At 41.2% G+C, this 22,200-nt stretch overlaps 1 protein-coding gene across 7 annotated transcripts in view; it reads right to left on the reverse strand.

Annotated features, from left to right (window-relative positions):
- Nucleotides 1-22,200, reverse strand: part of LOC109041701 (sodium/hydrogen exchanger 9B2) — a 198,516-nt gene that overhangs the window by 169,587 nt on the left and 6,729 nt on the right. For 2 of the 7 annotated variants that reach the window (XM_072300940.1, XM_072300949.1), the window contains exons 1-2: nt 21,795-21,963; nt 15,980-16,103 (exon numbers count right to left, since the gene is read on the reverse strand). In XM_072300940.1, the coding sequence (XP_072157041.1) occupies nt 15,980-16,103; nt 21,795-21,888 (218 nt within the window). In that variant the 5' untranslated portion in view covers nt 21,889-21,963. Of the gene's footprint in view, nt 1-15,979; nt 16,104-21,794; nt 21,969-22,200 lie in introns of those variants that run through there. The other 5 variants (XM_072300946.1, XM_072300929.1, XM_072300943.1 and 2 more) reach the window with 4 other exon arrangements.

Here is a 22,200-nt window from a genome sequence, read left to right on the forward strand (position 1 = left end):
GGGAAACAGTCCAGTAATTGTCTCTTCGCGTCTACGATGTCGATCTTCCTTATTACGTTGTATTTATATCATACAATCTCATGACTGCACCCAGATAGCACACGTATGTCGTGGAAATCCGTACAATATTCGCGATTTTTGGATATCCATAGAACATCCATTGAATATCTGCAGATGTTCTATGGATGATCATGAGATATCCAAGTGGCCACTCAGCCCATGTTTTGAATATTCTATGGAAATCCATACAACATTCAGTGTAGAAAATGATAGAGGTGTCGTCAACTGAGTTTACAGCCGGTTTTTTTTTGGGGGGGGGGGGGGGGGTGACGCTCAATAGCCAGATTTGCATCTCCGCGCACGGCGCGGGGCGGCGCACTAGGGTCCCAATCTGCTAGGGAGCGCTCAAAAATCGATTTTTCTGAGGTTGGACGACACTTTTTTTTTCGAGTTAAAATTGACAAAAATAGATCTATGGATCATAAACTACACTTAGTATGCTTGAAAAAAAATTTTGGTCTCTTTGAAAACGTCACAAGCTGTGCAAGTAGTCGAATGTGTATTTTCTGACCCGTAAAGTGCCTATTTCTAACAAAGCGTATGGAGCCTCTCCTGGATCATGAAATTTTCTCTCAGAGGTCGTGCTATACCATTTTTTAGAGAACTCTAAAAGGATCGTAACGCACTATAGTCCATTTCACGAAACCCGAGACTTTTTATTCGGCATTAAAATCCGTTAATGGCAACGCAAAAAATCACCTTTTGGCATGAAAATTTAGTTCTAGCGTGAAAATATGATAAAAACGCACTATAATTTCGTCCAATTATCTTAATTTTGACCTTATTTACGGCATCCCAAGTAGCAGTGATCGCGATAAATTGCGATTTAATTGGAGAATGTATCGCGATTTTATCGACGTCGCGATTTATTGCAATATTATCGGGAGAAAAATCGCGATAAATTGCAACAAAATCGCGATATTATCGAACGCGATTTTATAGAGATAAAATTGCAATAAATTGCAATTTTTCATTAACGCATGAATGACGCATATGAAAGATGTTTCTATTCCGCCGCCGCCGTTTTTACCGAGATCCGTTGGTAACTTAACCATCTCATTTTTTTTTATCAATTATTAGTATAATGTTACAAAGACAGACTGGTAAGCTTACCTGAAAACCGGTATTTTTACTGATTTTTTCAGGTAAGAATACCACTTTTATTGGTAATCAATCCCCGGTAACTTTACCATTTTATCTCGGTAATTCTACCACAGTCGATAAAAACTATTGGCGTTTTTCCCAAGGTCCATCGGTAACTTTGCCATCTCACTATTATTGGTAATTTTACAGAGACAGAATGATGAGATTACCAATAGAACCTTATTTTACCAACCGTATTTCAAGGTATGAAATAAAATACAGAGGAGGGAAAATTAAAAAAAAAAAAAAAAAAAAAAAAAAAAAAAATCCAATGAAAAATCGGTGTCAGTCAACGCAAAGACATAAGTTGTGAGGTTGCGAAGCGCCGATCCATGTATAAGAGGCTTCAATTCGCACACGCAAGTCATATAGCGGTCATAGCATAGTGACAATGTGCTGGCCTTCCACCGTAGCGATTGGGGTTCGAATCCCCGCGGAGGCTCCGGGGATTTTACGCTCGTCTTCGTCAAAGGACCTGACGGCTGAACCTAACGGCAATCGGCTGACAACTTTAACCCCTTTTTTTTGGCGATTTTATCAATCACTAGGATCATCAACATCTGAGCGATCATCCTCGATCTTATCGCGATAAAATCGCAATTTTTTCGGGCCGATAAAATCGCAATAAAATCGCGAAAAGATCGAGGATAATCGCTCAAATGTTGATGATCCTAGCGATTTTATCGCCGATAAAATCGAGGATAATCGCGACTTTATCGGCGATAAAATCGCGATTTTTCCGTTGAAAAATGCTACTTGGGATTTGCGTGCGACCGCGATTCGCCGCGAAATATCAGATAGATGTCATCTCATAATTAAGATAATTGGACGAAATTTTATAGCGTTTTTATCATGATTTCACGCAGGAACTAAATTTTCATACCAAAAGGTGAATCTTTCAGCGAGAAAAAAATTTCGGTCCGGGTACTAGGGCTCATTAAGGAGGGATGAAGAGTGCTCATTGTTCCTACCCTCACAATGGATGGGTTGCCGGCCTATGGTCGCTGAACAAAAGAGGGTGTCCGGCGTGCGGTCCGGTCACCCGAGTCCGACACTGATGCGTTGCCATTTACGGATTTTAATGCTGAATAAAAAGTCTCAGGTTTCGTGAAATGGACTATACGTAATTAAAATTTTCCCCCGAGGCATTCTGATACATTCTATACGAGGTAGAAGTTGGAGACCGATTTTTCCAACAAACTTTCATTTTTAAAAAAAAGTCACTAAGGGTCACTTGTAGAGACACCTGTAGGTACCTTCTACACATTCTCAGAAAACTACAGTATAAATATTTCGTGCTTTGGTTCGCTTTTTCTTCAGAAATAGAATTTATTAGGTCCCTAAGTCGGTGGTCAAAATGACGCTATGTGGCAAGTTTAGCAATTAATCAATCTGCAGTAGTCTTAAACTTTTTTGAGTCACGCGACACCACCAAAAGCGTGCTTAAGTAGTTTCTATGAATCCTTAAGATGGATATTAAACCATAAATGGTTGGTTCTTCTTGCTTTTTGGACGGATTTTGAATATTTTTCGTTCCTGCGTGTTTTCTTCAAAATACTGTACTCCAACCCTGGAAAGTCCCTCGAAAAATATTCTGAGACATTTGGCAACTGCACTTTTCAGTTGTTTCTGCAGATCCTTAGGAAGTCAACCGAACCAAAAATGTTTGCTTCCGCCTACTTTTTCGACAAAATTTGAATTTTTTACGTGACTACGTGTTTGTCCCAGAAATGCTCAGTTTTTTACCTTAAAAAACACCTATAGTTGTAGCCTTAACACGTGTTAAGCACTTTGGCATCTACAGTGACCCACTTAAGTAGCTTCTGTGGATCTTTTTGAAACTGACTGTTTCGAAAAATTTTTGATTCCCCCTACTTTTTGAGATTTTTTGAAAAGTTTTCCGTTCCTCAGTTTTATCTTTAAAAATACTCTTTTCAATCCTAGGAAGTACCTATTAATGTTGCTGCGATAAAATTCCTTACTCCTCGAATATTTATCCATTGTTGATTGAATTTTTCTTAACGTGACAATTTTGAACCCCCCACTCTTCAACATTATTATGTACCCGATTTGCCTTTCCCGGCTAATCAACATGAAGAAAAGTCTTCTCTGAATCTTTATTTCGACATTTTTAAAATACAAATTAATTTTGGATCTATCTCAATTTTTCAGTTTACTTTTTCTAAAGACAATTTTTTGGAGGGGGGGGGGGGAGGGTTGTCAAAAAATTAAAACATCCTTAGTTTTGCATGAACTGCACATGCATGTGCAATGTACGCATGGTTTTCATCCAATCAGTGTAACAAGCCACTTGTATGACAGTTCGTGATTTATGTGAAAAAATGATGATAACTTTTGCAAATGATTTTTAGAGAAAATCGGAGGTCAAATTTGGATTCAGCACATCCAAATCATGAGGAATGATAGCATGAATATATTTATGCTCAAACGGAGAGCCGCTATGATTTTTTATCACTGAAAAGTGAATTGGGATCATAGTGGGCGCCGGCAGCGTTGCTCGCGATCGTGCTGCGGTCAATCCTCGATCTCTATTGAATGCAGGCATTTGCCATTGGAAATTTGAAAATATAAAATGGCCTGAATAATAACTATCGACGGTGAAAATGCAAACATGCATATCTCGGTTGCGGTGTATCGAAATCTCCGCTTCTATTTTATTTTCTAAAAGGAGGCTGAACCAATATCTTAGTTTGAGGTTTTTACAGAATACTCTTTAGAAAAAGAGGAAAAATCACTGAAATTTTTAAGAAATGACGTTCTTTAGTTTTTCCTTTCCGTGTAGAATATAAAATAGGTTGCAATGGTGTCGTTAACAAGAATGGACACCGCGAAAGCCTCACCGTGGAAGAATAATAATAATAATAACAATAATAATAATAATAATAACAATAATAATAATAATAACAATAATAATAATAATAATAAAACTGCAGGGAGGACTGTCTATGGTCTGGGGTATTCACGCACCTCCAGTCCCGAGTCACTTTCTGAGCACTCCCTTTGTGCCAGGAAGTACTTCAATAAAAAAACCCAACCCGGGGTGTAAGCAAACCGTGCCCATCGGGTCTCTTGGCATCGGGTGCTTCTGAAGGTGTCTACCCACGGTGCCCTGGGATACCGGGCGACCTCCCAGAGTACGTAGCCTTACCCGGAAAAGAGGCTGCCGGGCGGACCGTCCAAATCCTCCTCTACTCGTGGGAACAACATGGATTCCAGAAAAATTACTAAACAACGCAAGAACTCTCAAATCACCCTAACGAATAGGGATAGAGATGAAGAGATGAACAGACCAACAAACTCGAGAACAAACCGAGCGGACCCAAGAAATGTGCCTACAAACACGCCACAAACTCTCAGCCCGACTCAAGTACAACCTTTGAGTAGCCAGCCAGACTCTCAGCCCAACCATACAAGGGCGCGAACAAAATGGAGCGAGGCAGAATACAAAGAAGTCATGTGGTGCTACCTCTACATCAAAGAAAGCACAGGCAGCTGCAACATGAAGTCCATTTACAATCTCTGGAGAAAGAGAAACCCAGCTACCCGTCCTTATATTGAAGCAAATAAACTTGCAACCCAACGCAGGTACATAGAGAACCAAAAGAAACTGAATGAGATGCAACTCTCCGAAATCAAAGCAGACGTCCGTCTCCACCTTGGACAGACATCTCAGAGCCCAGAAAATGAGACAGAACGTTCGCAAAGCAGCTCAGCCAACCAAAAAGATCCAGAGGATGAGGGAATATCGTCTCAAGTAGCCCAATCCTCACAAAGAATTAAATGGACTCAAGAAGAGTACAAAGAAGTCATGTGGTGTCACTGGTATACTAAAGAAGGTACAGGCTTTTGCAACATAAAGGAGACGTACGATTTATGGAGAGCTAGGAACCCTGACACCCGATTACACATCAATGCGAATAAACTAGCCACGCAGAGAAGATACATAGAAAACAAAAGGAAACTTAGCGATGAGTTGCTTGAAGAAATTAAAGCAGATGCTATTGCCACACTAGAAGCATCAACTGAGGAACATGCCGGAGAAGCCCCCCAAGTGGCACCTGATGCACTGGATGATATCCTATCCCAAGACATCCTAGCCGAGCTAAACATCTCAAACCAAGCGTCACAAACTCCTCCTGGAAACCAGCAACCTACGAGCGATGAGCTGACAGAGACCAACCCTGAGCCGTTAGCCCCAACGCCAGAACCCAAGTCATCACAAAACGAAAAGCCAGAGTCACCAATTAGGAGACTCTACCAAGAAGTACTGGAGATGACCTTAGAGGAAAGAGAACCGATCAGAAAACTGAACGGCGCAAAAAAGGAGAAGGAAATCCTTGCACGGGCCAACAGTGAGGTGAAGACTATACTAGAAACCGAACAGGAATTGGACCTCTGGAAAATAAATTGCTTACTCTACGCGGCAGCTCTAACAGTCAGTGATGAAGCAAACAACCCAAGACCAGTAAAAAAGAACAACGCGAAAGAAACGAAACCCCTGTGGCAAAAAAGGATCGATAACAGAATAAAAGAGCTGAGATGCAACCTTTCAGTGTTAACTAATTTCAAGGAGACTAGCAAGTCTAACGAGAAGCCAATGACACAGCGAGTTAAATCAATACTAGAAAAATACACTGACGAAGGAGAAGAATACAATATTGACAATGTAGCCGAGCAACTTAAACAATGCATATCAGTGTTCAGCCAAAGGATCAGGAGATACAAAAAACGATCTAACCAATATAGGGAAAAGAGGATGTTTGTAACTAACTGTAAGAGCTTCTACAGAAAAATCAAAGGGGACGGAGCAGAAACTGGTGCAACCCCTAAGAAACAAGAAATAGAGGAGTTCTGGAAAGGAATTTACGAAACTCCCACAGAGCATAACACCGAAGCGGACTGGATTAAGGATCTAAACGTCGAACATCAGATGGACCCAAGTAGCAGTGATCGCGATAAATTGCGATTTAATTGGAGAATGTATCGCGATTTTATCGACGTCGCGATTTATTGCAATATTATCGGGAGAAAAATCGCGATATTATCGAACGCGATTTTATAGAGATAAAATTGCAATAAATTGCAATTTTTCATTAACGCATGAATGACGCATATGAAAGATTTTTCTATTCCGCCGCCGCCGTTTTTACCGAGATCCGTTGGTAACTTAACCATCTCATTTTTTTTTTATCAATTATTAGTATAATGTTACAAAGACAGACTGGTAAGCTTACCTGAAAACCGGTATTTTTACTGATTTTTTCAGGTAAGAATACCACTTTTATTGGTAATCAATCCCCGGTAACTTTACCATTTTATCTCGGTAATTCTACCACAGTCGATAAAAACTATTGGCGTTTTTCCCAAGGTCCATCGGTAACTTTGCCATCTCACTATTATTGGTAATTTTACAGAGACAGAATGATGAGATTACCAATAGAACCTTATTTTACCAACCGTATTTCAAGGTATGAAATAAAATACAGAGGAGGGAAAATTAAAAAAAAAAAAAAAAAAAAAAAAAAAAAAAAAAAAAAAAAAAAAAAAATCCAATGAAAAATCGGTGTCAGTCAACGCAAAGACATAAGTTGTGAGGTTGCGAAGCGCCGATCCATGTATAAGAGGCTTCAATTCGCACACGCAAGTCATATAGCGGCCATAGCACAGTGACAATGTGCTGGCCTTCCACCGAAGCGATTGGGGTTCGAATCCCCGCGGAGGCTCCGGGGATTTTACGCTCGTCTTCGTCAAAGGACCTGACGGCTGAACCTAACGGCAATCGGCTGACAACTTTAACCCCTTTTTTTGGCGATTTTATCAATCGCTAGGATCATCAACATCTGAGCGATCATCCTCGATCTTATCGCGATAAAATCGCAATTTTTTCGGGCCGATAAAATCGCAATAAAATCGCGAAAAGATCGAGGATAATCGCTCAAATGTTGATGATCCTAACGATTTTTTCGCCGATAAAATCGAGGATAATCGCGACTTTATCGGCGATAAAATCGCGATTTTTCCGTTGAAAAATGCTACTTGGGGAATGGACTCCCCTAAATGAGGCAGAAGTAGCGAATGTCTTAAAGAATCTTGCGAATTGGAAAGCACCCGGCCCAGACAAGATACAGAGCTTCTGGTACAAAAAAATGCACCCCATCCACAAGTATCTAACAACAGAATACATAAAACTACTGGGGGGAGAAGAGTTCCCACCTTGGTTAGCTAAAGGGTGCACGTACCTGATACCGAAAAACAAAGAAACAGCGAACCCAAAGAACTTCCGCCCGATCACTTGTCTTAACATTATGTACAAGATATACACCGCTTTAATGGCTGGCAAAACTTACAAGTATTTAGAAAGTGCTGAACTCCTCCCAATAGAGCAGAAAGGGTGCCGAAAAGGAGCAAATGGATGCTTAGATCAACTCCTTATATCCAAGACTGCCATTGAAGACTGCAAAAGGAGGAAGAAGAAATCTATCCGTAGCATGGCTAGACTACCAAAAAGCCTTCGACAGCATGCCACATAGCTGGATCATACGAGCACTGGAGATAATGGGAGTCCACCCAAATCTAGTCAACGCGTGTAAGAACATGATGAAACACTGGGCAACTGTCATCCAACTGAACGGAAACGCGGGCCAAATCGTAACTTCGGAAATCAAAATCAGGCGTGGAATCTATCAAGGAGACGCATTCTCGCCCCTTCTGTTTTGCATAGGACTAATACCCCTATCGAAGAAGCTGAACGAACAACAGAACGGATACGACCTTGAGGATGGTTACAAACAACCGACACACCTCCTTTACATGGACGACTTGAAACTCTTCAGTAGCAATGAAACAAAGCTTCAACAACAGCTTAAAACAGTAAAAGAATTTAGTGACGATATCGGAATGAAATTCGGCCTGGATAAGTGCGCCAAAGTGACTTTCAAGAAAGGAAAGTTTTTTAAAGGTGAAAATGTAACCATCGACAATGAAACCAGCATCAGACAACTAGACCTGGTGAAACTTACAAGTACCTGGGCATGGAAGAGAATTCAGGAGTGCAAAATACAACAGTCAAAGAGAAGGTCAAGAAAGAATACATCCGAAGAGTTAGGGCAGTATTAAAGACAGAGCTGTCAGCAAAAAATAAGATTTCGGCCATCGGAGCACTTGCAGTTCCCGTGCTTCAGTACGGATTTGCAATCCTAGACTGGAAGATGACAGAAATCCGAGCTCTGGACGTCAAAACAAGAAAATACCTGACAATGTACAAAATGCACCACCCATCCGCGGATGTTCACCGACTCTACGTCAGCAGAAAACTGGGAGGAAGAGGGTTGAGACAGATAGAAGCAGCGTACAAGTCCACCATTATCAGTACGAAATACTACCTGAGAAAGAAGAGAAATGAAGATCTGTTTCTTAAATCGGTACACGAGGCGGACACCCAGCTGAACACGCTACACTCGATTACCAAAAAAGCTGACAAGTTTGAAACTGAGTTAGAACAAAACTTTGAACAAACACCAGTTAAAAGCAGGAACCAAACAATCAAGAAGAAAATAGCCGAAACCTTAAGATCAAAATGGACCGAAAAGAACATGCACGGTCAGTACCCTCGCTTACTGGAAGAAGACAGAGTCGAAAGCACTCTTTCAACCATGTGGCTGAGCAAAGGAGCATTAAAAGGAGAAACCGAAAGCCTAATTGCAGCAGCCCAAGACCAGGCTCTTAACACTAGGTACCGAGATCGGAAAATACACGGCAGAGCCCGAGACAGTAAGTGCAGAATTTGCCATCAGCACGAGGAAACTATAGATCACATAATATCGGCGTGCCCGATCCTTGCCAAAAAGGACTACATAGAACGGCATGACAGAGTGTGCACCCATCTCCATCATAACCTGTGCAAAGAGTACAATATAGCAGTCGAAACAAACTGGTACGAGCACAAGCCAAAAGCTATCACAGCAACGGATGATGGACAAACAACTATCATATGGAATGTTCCTGTCAGAACTGATAGGACGGTTCCGAACAACAGGCCTGACATCATACTGCGAAAAAGGGGGCAAACTTGCTTGCTTATCGACGTGTCAATCCCAGCGGATAGGAACATATCATTGAAGGAAGCCGAAAAAAGACTCAAGTATAAAGACTTAGAAATCGAGATAAGTAGAATGTGGAAAACGGACACGAAAGTCATACCCTTCGTAATCGGCGCGACGGGAGCAGTCTCGAAAGAATGGAAGAAATTTAAGGAAGAAATCCCTGGGAAGCACTCTCTTGTCACAGCTCAGAAAGCAGCAATCCTCGGAACTGCTAGGATACTGAGGAAAGTCTTAAGTTGAAAACCTTAACCAAAGAATCCATACTCATTTGTTCCCCCACAACCTAAACCCCTACCCCACCATCATCGACGAGAAGCAACCTCTGGGTGGGCGTCTTAAGACACAGTTCTCACCCCGGTTACTGCAAACCTTATCGTCGGCTGTAAATTGGCCATTCATAGCCAAGTTAACACCGGCCTCAACCCACTCTACTCTCTCTACCAATGAGCATTGTTTGCTCACGTGAAGAGAGCCCAACTACCCAGCAAAGCTGGAGATAACTTCACATATAAATAATAATAATAATAATAATAATAATAATAATAATAATAAATAATAATAATAATAATAATAATAATCCCTCATGGGCAGTATTAATTGCTGTACGGGAGGCCCTTTGTTCAGAGGGGCTGGCGACCCCGAGGTGCCAGAGCAAGCAGCTGGGACATACTCGTGGCCAACGTAATCCCGTGGCGTCCGAGGAAGTAAGTTTGGGTGTGTCCCAGGCCGAAGTCCAGCTGCGAAACCTGGAGAGCGGGTTTGCTCCCCGCTTTCCAGTGAGATCTTCAAATTGCAAAAGGTAATAAAGGAAGAGCCTCGGTCACGTCACGCGTTGGGGAGCGTGACGCGTTGAACAGTCCCCACACTGAGAGCGAAGATGGTCGAGGATCGCCTCAGTGCTCGGCACGACGACCAACCCCCAACTCTACTCCTGCTGCAAGTGTTTCGTCGGTTAGTCGGCCGTCGACGACTAAAGCAGGGAAACCTAGACAACGCATGGCTTGGACACCTGCTATGAACCATCATGTCATGCGATGTTATTATTTAGCGTCTAAGATTGAAACAACTTCTGGATATAGGGAAGATATGAGACGGCTTTTTCTTAAAGAGTATCCGGACTGTGAAAATGTAACAGGACAACGACTGATCGACCAGAAAAGGGTCATAATTAAGTCAGGGAAAATCTCGCCACAAGAATTACTTGTCATCAAAGATCAAGCGAGGAATGAATTAGGCTTGGAAAATGGCGAGCGTAGAAATGGGAGCCCAGTAGCAACACCTATACTAACGGACGAGGAGGCAGAAGAGCGCGTAAACGGTCATGAGCAACCATCCGCTAACCCAATCCCGCGTAGGAAAAAGGAGAATCCTATTAACCACACCTCTGAGCCTCAGAGTTGCTCTAGGGTTACCGAGGACAGCGAAATGACCGAGCTTGAAGCGAAGTTCATTGAGGAAACTATTAAGTGGAAAGGGGTGAACCCGAACGTCAGGGGCCCAATACCGAAAGTGCCATATAGCCCGGAAGTTTTTAAGCGCATCGATCTGATGAACAAGATAATTCCAAGATATCTTGAAGATAATTCATCACTTGAGGATATTCACTGTGCTGTCTATTGTGCAGCCGCTACGGTAGCGCACACCACCAGAGGGCCGAGTGTAACGTCAGGCGGTGCGCCCCGGAATGGAAATTTTGCCCCTAAGTGGCAGGTTAGAATAGGAAGAAACATCGAAAAACTGCGGCGGGAAATCGGCAGGGTCACCCAATTCGCCAAGGGGAACGCGTCCAAACGGCTGAAGTCTAGACTGATAGGAGTCCCATCAGAGGAGCGCAACCTGCAACTTCATCTCGACACTCTAAAGCAAAGGCTGAAAGTTCAAGCGGCTAGACTAAAAAGGTACAAAAAGTGTTACCAGCGCCGGAAAGATAACGAATTATTTCAGCGCAGTGAAAATGTCTTCTATCGAAAGTTGGAAAGCACTGGAAGCAATGAGCGTTTAGCTGAAGTACCATCTGAAGAAGATCTAGAGCGGTTTTGGCGGGATCTTTGGTCGAATGCGAAGTTTCATAACAACGAGGCACCGTGGATTCAGGACGAAGAAAATGCGTTTAACCACGTCCAGTATCCGGATGAATTTCAAATCACAGCTGCTGACGTGAGAAGAGTCACATTTCGTTCCTTCAATTGGAAGGCTCCCGGTCCTGACCGAATTCAGAACTTCTGGCTGAAAAAGCTAACATGTGTACATGCTCACTTAGCTAAGTCGATCCAGGATGTTGTCACCCATCCAAATAAGATGCCAAAGTTCTTGACGGAAGGGGTCACGTATGCTAAGTACAAGGACGGGGATCCTAAGGATCCCTCGAACTACCGACCCATTACTTGCCTCTCCACTCTTTATAAGGTCATTACTTCAATCATTTGCCAGCATATTGATAGGCACGTTCGGAGGTGGGGAGTCATGAGTGAAGAGCAAAAAGGGTGTCGTAAGGGAAGCCTCGGTTGCAAGGAACAGCTTACTATTGACTCGGTTGTCCTGAAGCAAGCGGAGAAGGAACACCGAAATCTACATGTAGGGTACATTGATTATAAAAAGGCATTCGATTCAATTCCTCATAGTTGGCTGCTTCGTGTCCTGAACATCTACAAGGTCCACCCGGTAATTGTGAAGTTTTTGGAGGGTGTAATGACCACTTGGCGCACGCGAGTAGTCGTCAGTGGCTCTAGTAGTCCTACAGTAACGGGCGTAATTTTGATCAAGCGTGGAATTTTCCAAGGGGACGGCCTTAGTGCCCTATGGTTCTGTCTGGGGCTTAACCCGCTTTCGAATCGTGTTAGTAGAGAAAATCTGGGGTTTTCCTCGCGTCTTGGTGGGGAGGAGATCCACAAGGTCAGTCACTTACTGTATATGGATGACATTAAGATCTATGCCTCTAAGAAAGACCATCTTAGGCAGCTCCTTGGTATCGTGGAAGGAGTAAGTGAGGATATTTGTATGGAATTCGGAGTACAAAAGTGTAAAACGCTTCATGTTGAGAGAGGCATCATTATTGAGGAGGAAGGCATTGTTACCAACTCTGGAAATGTTATTGGAACGCTTTCCGCTGATGAAATTTATAAGTATTTAGGTATGCTGCAAAACGTAGGCATCAAGAAGGATAAAGTTAAAGAACGCCTCACCGCCTTATTTGTCAGTCGTCTCAAAGCGGTGCTAAATACCTCACTAAATTCCAAGAACATGACCAAAGCAATTAACACTTACGTTATAGCCGCCCTTTCCTACTCGTTTGGTATTGTCCCTTGGTCAGACACTGAATTGGAAGGTCTGAACAGGACCATAAGAACGTCCTTAACCAAGTTGGGCAAGCATCATCCAAAAGCTGCAATTGAGCGGGTTAACATCCCCAGAAGAGAGGGTGGAAGAGGTATCCTTGACTTGCGAGAGGCATGTCATGGTCAGATTTGCATGCTCCGAAATCACTTTCTAAGTAGGGAGGATAGTACTTTGCATGTTGCAATATGCCGCGTTGATAAGTCTTACACACCCCTCCGAATAGCTGCGCATAACCCTGAAGAGCAGCAGGCGTTTGACTTGTTACCGAGAAAGCTGGAGAACTGGGTAGGTAAACCGCTACATGGCCGCCACGTCAACCTGGTGCAGCAAGAGCATGTGAATCAGGCTAAGTCATATCTATGGCTCACGAAGGGACAGCTTTACCCAGAGACGGAGGGGTTCGCAATTGCTATCCAGGATCAGGTAATTGGTACGAGGAACTATAGGAAGTATATCACGAAGGAAAACACAGGTAGCGACAAGTGTAGAAGATGTAATGCGGCCCCTGAAACAATAGATCATATCACTTCTGCCTGTGCTCAGCTTGCGGCGAAGGAATATACGGAGCGTCATGACACCATGGGAAAAATAGTGTATCAAGCCTTGGCAAGTAATTGCGATCTGTTGGAGAATCCGGAACCTTACTATCGGTATAATCCGCCACCTGTACTTGAGAATCAGCGATATCGCCTGTATTGGAACAACCCAGTCCTAACTGATAGGATGGTTATGGCTAATAGACCTGACGTCATCTTGATAGATAAACAGGCGCGTGTTGTGCAGCTCTTGGATTTTAGCATCCCTAACGGACACAATTTGTTGTCGAAGTATGAGGAAAAGATATCAGAATATATGCCTCTCTCTGTGGAAATTAAGAGAATTTGGGCCATGGACATTGTCTATATCAGGCCTATTATCATGTCCGTCACAGGAGTCGTACCGGAGAGCCTAATTAAACACCTAAAAGAGCTGAAACTCCCGGATCACCTTCTCCACACCATGCAGAAGTCAGATATTCTCAGCACCTGCAATATAGTTCGGAGTTTCCTTAACATGGAATAGTCCCCTCTCTTTCATCTCTCTAATTTCTTTTTTGGTTTTTAGTTTTCTATTCTTGAAAATCTTAATTGTTAGGGCATAAACAGGACCCAAGACTCTAGTCTTTGACTCGTCTTGGGCTCTTAATACCAGGAAAAATCCTGTGAGAAAAAAAAAAAAAAAAAAAAAAATAATAATAAGCATTGTTTGCCCCTGTGTGAGGGCTTAAAGCAACCCAGCAAAGCTGATGACAGCAGTGAATATGAAAAATAATAATAATAAACCTGTGCAAAGAGTACAATATAGCAGTCGAAACAAACTGGTACGAGCACAAGCCAAAAGCTATCACAGCAACGGATGATGGACAAACAACTATCATATGGAATGTTCCTGTCAGAACTGATAGGACGGTTCCGAACAACAGGCCTGACATCATACTGCGAAAAAGGGGGCAAACTTGCTTGCTTATCGACGTGTCAATCCCAGCGGATAGGAACATATCATTGAAGGAAGCCGAAAAAAGACTCAAGTATAAAGACTTAGAAATCGAGATAAGTAGAATGTGGAAAACGGACACGAAAGTCATACCCTTCGTAATCGGCGCGACGGGAGCAGTCTCGAAAGAATGGAAGAAATTTAAGGAAGAAATCCCTGGGAAGCACTCTCTTGTCACAGCTCAGAAAGCAGCAATCCTCGGAACTGCTAGGATACTGAGGAAAGTCTTAAGTTGAAAACCTTAACCAAAGAATCCATACTCATTTGTTCCCCCACAACCTAAACCCCTACCCCACCATCATCGACGAGAAGCAACCTCTGGATGGGCGTCTTAAGACACAGTTCTCACCCCGGTTACTGCAAACCTTATCGTCGGCTGTAAATTGGCCATTCATAGCCAAGTTAACACCGGCCTCAACCCACTCTACTCTCTCTACCAATGAGCATTGTTTGCTCACGTGAAGAGAGCCCAACTACCCAGCAAAGCTGGAGATAACTTCACATATCATTAATATAAACTTCGAAGGATTCTGCCTTTTTCTATTTCACTCGAGGGGAAGTGTCCCCTCCCGGACTCTCTTCCCCACCCGGTGACTGACGCTGCGCTGTGCTGAACGGTTCAGCCTGAACCTTTCCCCTACGTCTGACCGTTCCCCACTCCTCTGTCAATCGAACCATATGCCACCGCTTACGTATTGTCGCTCACCCACCCAGGTACCTAGCGGCCAGCGGTCAGTTGATGATAAATCTCGCTCATGCTCCTATGCAGCTACGCATTGATTACGCCAGCTAATTACTTTCTAATAATTAGAATTTCTTCGATAATAGTTTTCTTTATTTATTCGACTGTATTTTTTTCTCTGTTCTACTGTGATTTCCTTCGTTCTCTACTGTGTTTTTCCTAAATCTCTGAGTCAGAAATCTGAAGCACTTCGGTATGCACCGAGTACTTCAGATGTGTGACCTGAAATCTTCGGTATATACCGAACTACTTCAATTGTCTGACCCGAACTTCGGCAGATGGACCTTAACTTTTCGGATGCGTGATCCGAAAACTTCAGAGATCCATATGATCTCAGCTTCGGGTTCCATGCACAAATTTTTTTCTCCGTGTTTCCTTTTAGGGGACGCAACTAAACTTTCAGTGAATTTTTTTCAGAAAAGTAAAGAAAAGAAAAAAAAAAAAAAAAAAGTGGCTAACGATGGTTCCTCACCTTCACGTGGTGTTGGCTGTTTTTACTGAGTGGGAACCGTCCATTTTCAGATATAGCCTATTTCTTGCCCTGCCATTATTATTCTACAAGTTAATTGTGGAGTGAGAATTTCATAATGTTTTCTATGAAATCTTCAAAATATAGTGATAAAAAATTTGCAACTACTACAAAATCGGCTCGCGTAGCGAGTGACCGGGGGTCGAGGGGGCCTAGCCCCCGGCTAGGCGTGACGGGCGCGCGAAGCGCGCCCAGAACGGCTAGTAAATAATAATAATAATAGATAATACTCCTGAGTGTAGAACCAGTGTAATGCTAGCATTACACTCGTGAGTGTATAGTTAGTATAATGCTAGCTATATACTCGAGAGTGTATAACTAGTGTAATGCTAGCATAATGCAATTCTGTGTGCAAATCACAGTATGCTAGCTATACACTCACGAGTGTAATGCTAGCATTACAGTCATTTTTAGCAGGGATATGTGACAGCACTACGAACTTCGACTAAAGTGGAAGAAACGAGCCGTTTTTGATCAGATGTAGGTATAGGTACACATGAACAAATTCCTTACCTGTTATCTAAAGATGATGCATTAATGGAAGAGACATTCTGAGCGACAGATTTTGACTTATTAGTTTTGATAACTTCTCGATCACGTGGTGATGAATGTTCATATTTCTCGATTTTAACAAAATCTGAAACAGAAATAAACGTAGCTAAAACATTGATTTCAGATACCTTATTTTCCTGCTAATTTTTGTACTTACATTGGTATTTTTTCTCCCAATGAGTACGAGATGAATTCATACCATATCTTCTCGAATCTAATGAATGGGATAATCACGAGTGAAATGAAATAAAATAAGTAACACCATTTCAGCCTGAGAACGCCATAGGCGAGGACGTAAGATGATATATTCAGCGAAGAAGTACAAGCAAGTGAGAGCCTAACCTTGAGCCGTACACAACAACCAATCAGGTGGTCCGAGCGGACTACCAACCAAATATGACTACACACTACCAACATAATACATCATATATCGAGCTCTAACACTCCCCCTTAATTCCATCACACAATGATGGAATTACTCAGACAATTTGAAAGAGAACAACAATTTAAGCACTACAGGCTAAAAATAATGAATTTGGTAATAAGACACAAAGAAAATTGCAGGCAAGATGTAAGACCACTAGGACTTATTTAGAGCTATACAAGCATTGACTTTAAAAAAAAACTAAATGTTTTTGTTACTATGAGTTTCCTGAAGATCTTTTTTTTAAAAAAAAACTAAATGTTTTTGTCACCATGAGTCTCCTGAAGATCTTCTAACTATGCATGGTTTTCAAAGAAATACCCGATATTGAACTTACAAGAAGAGATTTGACATTTAGCATGATCAAGTATATAAAATTTGATTAAAATTTGTGCGTTTATCGTTTTATGATTGTTTCGTATATTTGTGTTCGTTTTCGTTTGATGATCGTTTTTAAATCGTTTTATGAGTATGTATGTATTGTTTTTCTGTGTTCCAAAACCAAACTTAATTTGATTGAAAATTGTTTCGCCAAAACAAAAAAAAAAAACTAGGTGAATATAGAGATTAAATCTAAGGGAAAATAAAGTAAATTGCATTCCATGAAATATAGAAATTACACTTAAGGAAAATAAAGTAAATTGTATTCCATGAAACTTTGAGTATTATTCAATTTGAATTAATCGTTCTAAACAGATTTTGTAATATGTTCGAGGCCAAGGTAAGGAATGAATTTCAAAAATAGCTGCTTCCCCAAACCTTTTGTGAGAATGTCTGCAGGTTGATTCATAGTACTAACATACTTGAGTCTTAACCGATTATTTAGGACTTCATCTCGTAAAAAATGATACTTAATATCAATATGCTTGCTCCGACGAGTTTCTAAATTTTCTGCAACAAAGATTGCTGATTGATTATCCTCACAGACCAGAGGATAAGAAAGATTTTTGTCGTGGAACAGAATTGGAAAGGGGGTAGTGTTCTCATCGAACACTTCAGTCAAAAGTTGAGACAGAAACTTAAGTTCTTTAGCACATTCACTGAGTGCTACATACTCAGCCTCACAAGTAGATAAAGCAACATTCTGCTGTTTCTTTGTTTGCCAGAGAACATTATTACCATACAATTGAATAAAAAATCCACTAATGCTTTTACGATCCATAGGATCAGATCCAAAATCAGAATCTGCAAATGCTTTGAGTTTATGTTTTACAGATTGTTTCTTAAAAACTAAACATAAATTGTTTGTGTTCTTGACATAACAAAGGACATTTTTGAGGTGTTTCCAATGAAGTTGGGTAAAATTACTTTGATAACGGGCAAAGAAATGTACTGCAAATGAAAGATCGGGCCTAGTACAAGTAGCAAGATACATAAGACTTCCTAAAAGTTGTCTGTATGGAACATTTTCCGGACAAATTTCCTCCTCTTTTTCCTTACCTTTTTCATTACATTCATTTTTACATTTAGTTACCTTAAGGTTTAAATTCGGTTGTATGGGTAAATCTTGATTCTTACAGTTAGACATATTGAATTGACGAAGAATTTTGTCACACATCGATTTTTGACTTAATGTAATGGAATTTTCTGAACGGAATATATCCATACCAAGAAATTTGAAGTGAACTTTTGTATCAAAGCGTTTCATGTCAAAAGTATTCATTAAGTCTGAAATAAGATTTTCCAAAAATTCTTCATCCTTTGAAAATAAAAGTATGTCATCAACCCATACTAGAACATAAGTACCATTTATATAGAATAAACAAGGATCTGTTTGGGATCTACTGAAGTTTAATTTTATTAAACGCAAAGTTAACTCATCATTCCAGCACTTGCTAGATTGCCTTAAACCATAAAGAGCTTTTCTAAGACGACAGACTTTGTTCTTTCGATTTGGGACATTTAACCCTGACGGTAAACGCATGTACACACTTTTTTTTAACTCCGAATGTAAAAATGCTGATTTAACATCTAATAATTCTATTTGTAAATTGTATTCAAGTGCAATTGAAAACATTAATCGAATTGTAGACATGCGTGGAACTGGTGAAAACAGATTTTCCACATCATTTTGTAAAAAACCTCTAGCTACCAGTCTAGATTTCTTTACCAACACGTTATTTACCACTTTCTCAGAGAAAACCCATTTACTGTCTATCAACGTTTGACCTTCTGGAACTTGAGTGATGCTGACAATATCCCAGGTGTGGTTCTTCTCTAGTGCTGTGAATTCTTCTTGAATGGAGTCTTCCCAACCCATTTGTACCGCTCCCTTGTAGGACGAAGGTAATTCTGACGGAAGGTGTCCTGAGAATAAAGCTGTCATCAGACCGGTTTCAAAATCTTCCAGATACCGAGGGAGTTTTCGTTCTCGTGTTCCTCTTCTTACCGAAGCTTCTGTTTCCGTGGTTTCATTTGTATCAAGGTGCACATGTATATCTTCTGTTTGTAAATCTCCTGTTTCCTTTTCTTGAATTCCAAATTTTGTTTCATCAAATCGTACAGATCGAGAGGTTGTGATTTTTCGTTTTTCAGGATCCCACAGGCGATAACCGTTAGCAGTGTATCCAAGATGTACCATGGGCTTGCTTCTGTCAGCTAGTTTTCCTTCTCTGTCTTCTTTAGGGATGTGAGAATATGCTAGAGATCCGAACACTCTCATGTTACTGATATCAACTTTTCTGCCATACCATAATTCAGCAGGTATCTTGTTCTGTAAAGCTGATGATGGAAGACGATTAATAGTGTAGACCGCAGTACAGACAGCATCTGCCCAAAACTTCTTGTCCACATTTGCTTGTTTGAGCATACACCGTGCCATATTCATCACCGTCTGATTCAGTCTTTCAGAAACACCGTTCTGTTCAGGAAATCTGGGAACAGTGTAGTCCAAATGAATCCCTTCCCAAGTAGCAGTGATCGCGATAAATTGCGATTTAATTGGAGAATGTATCGCGATTTTATCGACGTCGCGATTTATTGCAATATTATCGGGAGAAAAATCGCGATAAATTGCAACAAAATCGCGATATTATCGAACGCGATTTTATAGAGATAAAATTGCAATAAATTGCAATTTTTCATTAACGCATGAATGACGCATATGAAAGATGTTTCTATTCCGCCGCCGCCGTTTTTACCGAGATCCGTTGGTAACTTAACCATCTCATTTTTTTTTATCAATTATTAGTATAATGTTACAAAGACAGACTGGTAAGCTTACCTGAAAACCGGTATTTTTACTGATTTTTTCAGGTAAGAATACCACTTTTATTGGTAATCAATCCCCGGTAACTTTACCATTTTATCTCGGTAATTCTACCACAGTCGATAAAAACTATTGGCGTTTTTCCCAAGGTCCATCGGTAACTTTGCCATCTCACTATTATTGGTAATTTTACAGAGACAGAATGATGAGATTACCAATAGAACCTTATTTTACCAACCGTATTTCAAGGTATGAGATAAAATACAGAGGAGGGAAAATTAAAAAAAAAAAAAAAAAAAAAAATCCAATGAAAAATCGGTGTCAGTCAACGCAAAGACATAAGTTGTGAGCTTGCGAAGCGCCGATCCATGTATAAGAGGCTTCAATTCGCACACGCAAGTCATATAGCGGTCATAGCATAGTGACAATGTGCTGGCCTTCCACCGTAGCGATTGGGGTTCGAATCCCCGCGGAGGCTCCGGGGATTTTACGCTCGTCTTCGTCAAAGGACCTGACGGCTGAACCTAACGGCAATCGGTTGACAACTTTAACCCCTTTTTTTTGGCGATTTTATCAATCGCTAGGATCATCAACATCTGGGCGATCATCCTCGATCTTATCGCGATAAAATCGCAATTTTTTCGGGCCAATAAAATCGCAATAAAATCGCGAAAAGATCGAGGATAATCGCTCAAATGTTGATGATCCTAGCGATTTTATCGCCGATAAAATCGAGGATAATCGCGACTTTATCGGCGATAAAATCGCGATTTTTCCGTTGAAAAATGCTACTTGGGTTTCTGGCGGCAAAATTCTTGAAGTCGGTTGGAACTGTATTTACCACCATTATCACAACGGAGATGTGATATCTTCGCTCCATGTTGAGCAGTTACTAATGCCTCGAACGCAAGGAACTTTTCGAAGACATCAGATTTGCTTGCAATGGGGTAAACAAAACTGAAATGTGTACATATAGTGATCAGTAAAACTCACATAATATCTGTATCCATTATGTGTCTCTGGAGTGATAGGTCCAGCAACGTCTGAGCTGACAACTTCTAGAACAGATTTCGGTTTCCTTTCTTCAGCGAGAGGCTTGAAGTCTTTTCTGGTCATTTTACAGGTGACGCACACTTCACATACCGCACTTTTGCATGGAAAGTGGGACGAATGACCCATCCGTTGATGCATTAGCTCACTGTTAGCCACGAGATTTAAAGAAGCTTTTAGATTTACGCGCACTAGGTAAAGGTTTCCTTGCTTTACACCGTGCATAAATGGTTTCCCATTTTTAAGAAAGACTACTTTGCCGTCTGCGAAAATGACTTCACAGCCCTCCCCCTCAATTCTGGGGACGGATAACAGATTATACTTTAAATCTTTGCACACAAGGACATCATTAATTCTTAAATTTCGATTTTCACTTCTTGCAAAAAGGGTACCGCGTTGATTAGCACATATTGAGTGATTTTTGTTAGCAATTGTTAAATTGAACGTGACGTCTTCTTTATTAGTTAAATATTTTCCGACTTCCGCACTCACTATGTGGTGAGTCGCACCACTATCAACTACGAAGGTAACTTCATGAGCTTCCGACAAACAGGCAACCGCACTGCCTTCCAGAGAACTTTCCATGGCAGTAACGAAAGCGATTTCCTCACCATCTTGCTCAGAACACAGATGACTTTCTCTCTTTCCTGAAGATTTCCGAGAAGGACAGTCTTGCTTTTTGTGACCCTTCTTTTTACAAAAGTGGCATTTGTAAGGGAAGTAACTTGAAGAAGATGAAGAAGAACTGTCTCCACCATCATTACGATGCTGGTTCCTGTTAAACCCATTTCCATCTTGGTTTCGCTTCTTGTTAAAGCCCTTGTTCGATTTACCGGAGAAGAAAGCAGTATTCCCAGGTTCATCTGTTTGATGACTTATTTCTTCCTGAATCAGCTTAGACTTAACGAACTCAAGTGAGATATTCTCGGGGTTTTGTGAATACAAAATATCAATCGAGGAGGTTACATGACGAAATTTCTGAGGCATTGCTAAGAGTAACATTGATACAAGTTCTTGGTCATCAATGGTAGCTCCAGCTAATTTCAATTCGTCAACCTTTCCAAAAAAGATTTCAAAGAAGTCTTCCAGCTTACCAGATGTGTATCGAAGTCCCATGAGTTTCCTTTTCAGGTCTACCTGCGCTGCGAGGCCTTTCCTTGCATAGGTTGCTTCAAGTGCATCCATCATACCCTTGGCTGATGACTTTCCTCTAATGGAATTGAGTACTTTGTCAGAGACACATTGCACGATGATTTCCCTTGCCTTCACGTCTAGCTCGGCGAAGTTATCATCGGACTTTTCCTTGGGTCTTTCCTCTAGAACAGAGAGCAACTTATCCTTCTCCAACTTGAGACGAATCCTGAAATTCCAGTCAGCAAAATTCTTACCATCGAACCTATTCAGGTTGATAACGTTCACGTTTTGAACTGAAAACATGCTAGACCGATACCATACACTTTCGCACGTTATCCAATGGTTAGGAATTGGCTAGACCGACGC

The sequence above is a fragment of the Bemisia tabaci genome, chromosome 1 (genome assembly GCF_918797505.1).
Source record: "Bemisia tabaci chromosome 1, PGI_BMITA_v3".
Lineage (NCBI taxonomy): Eukaryota > Metazoa > Arthropoda > Insecta > Hemiptera > Aleyrodidae > Bemisia > Bemisia tabaci.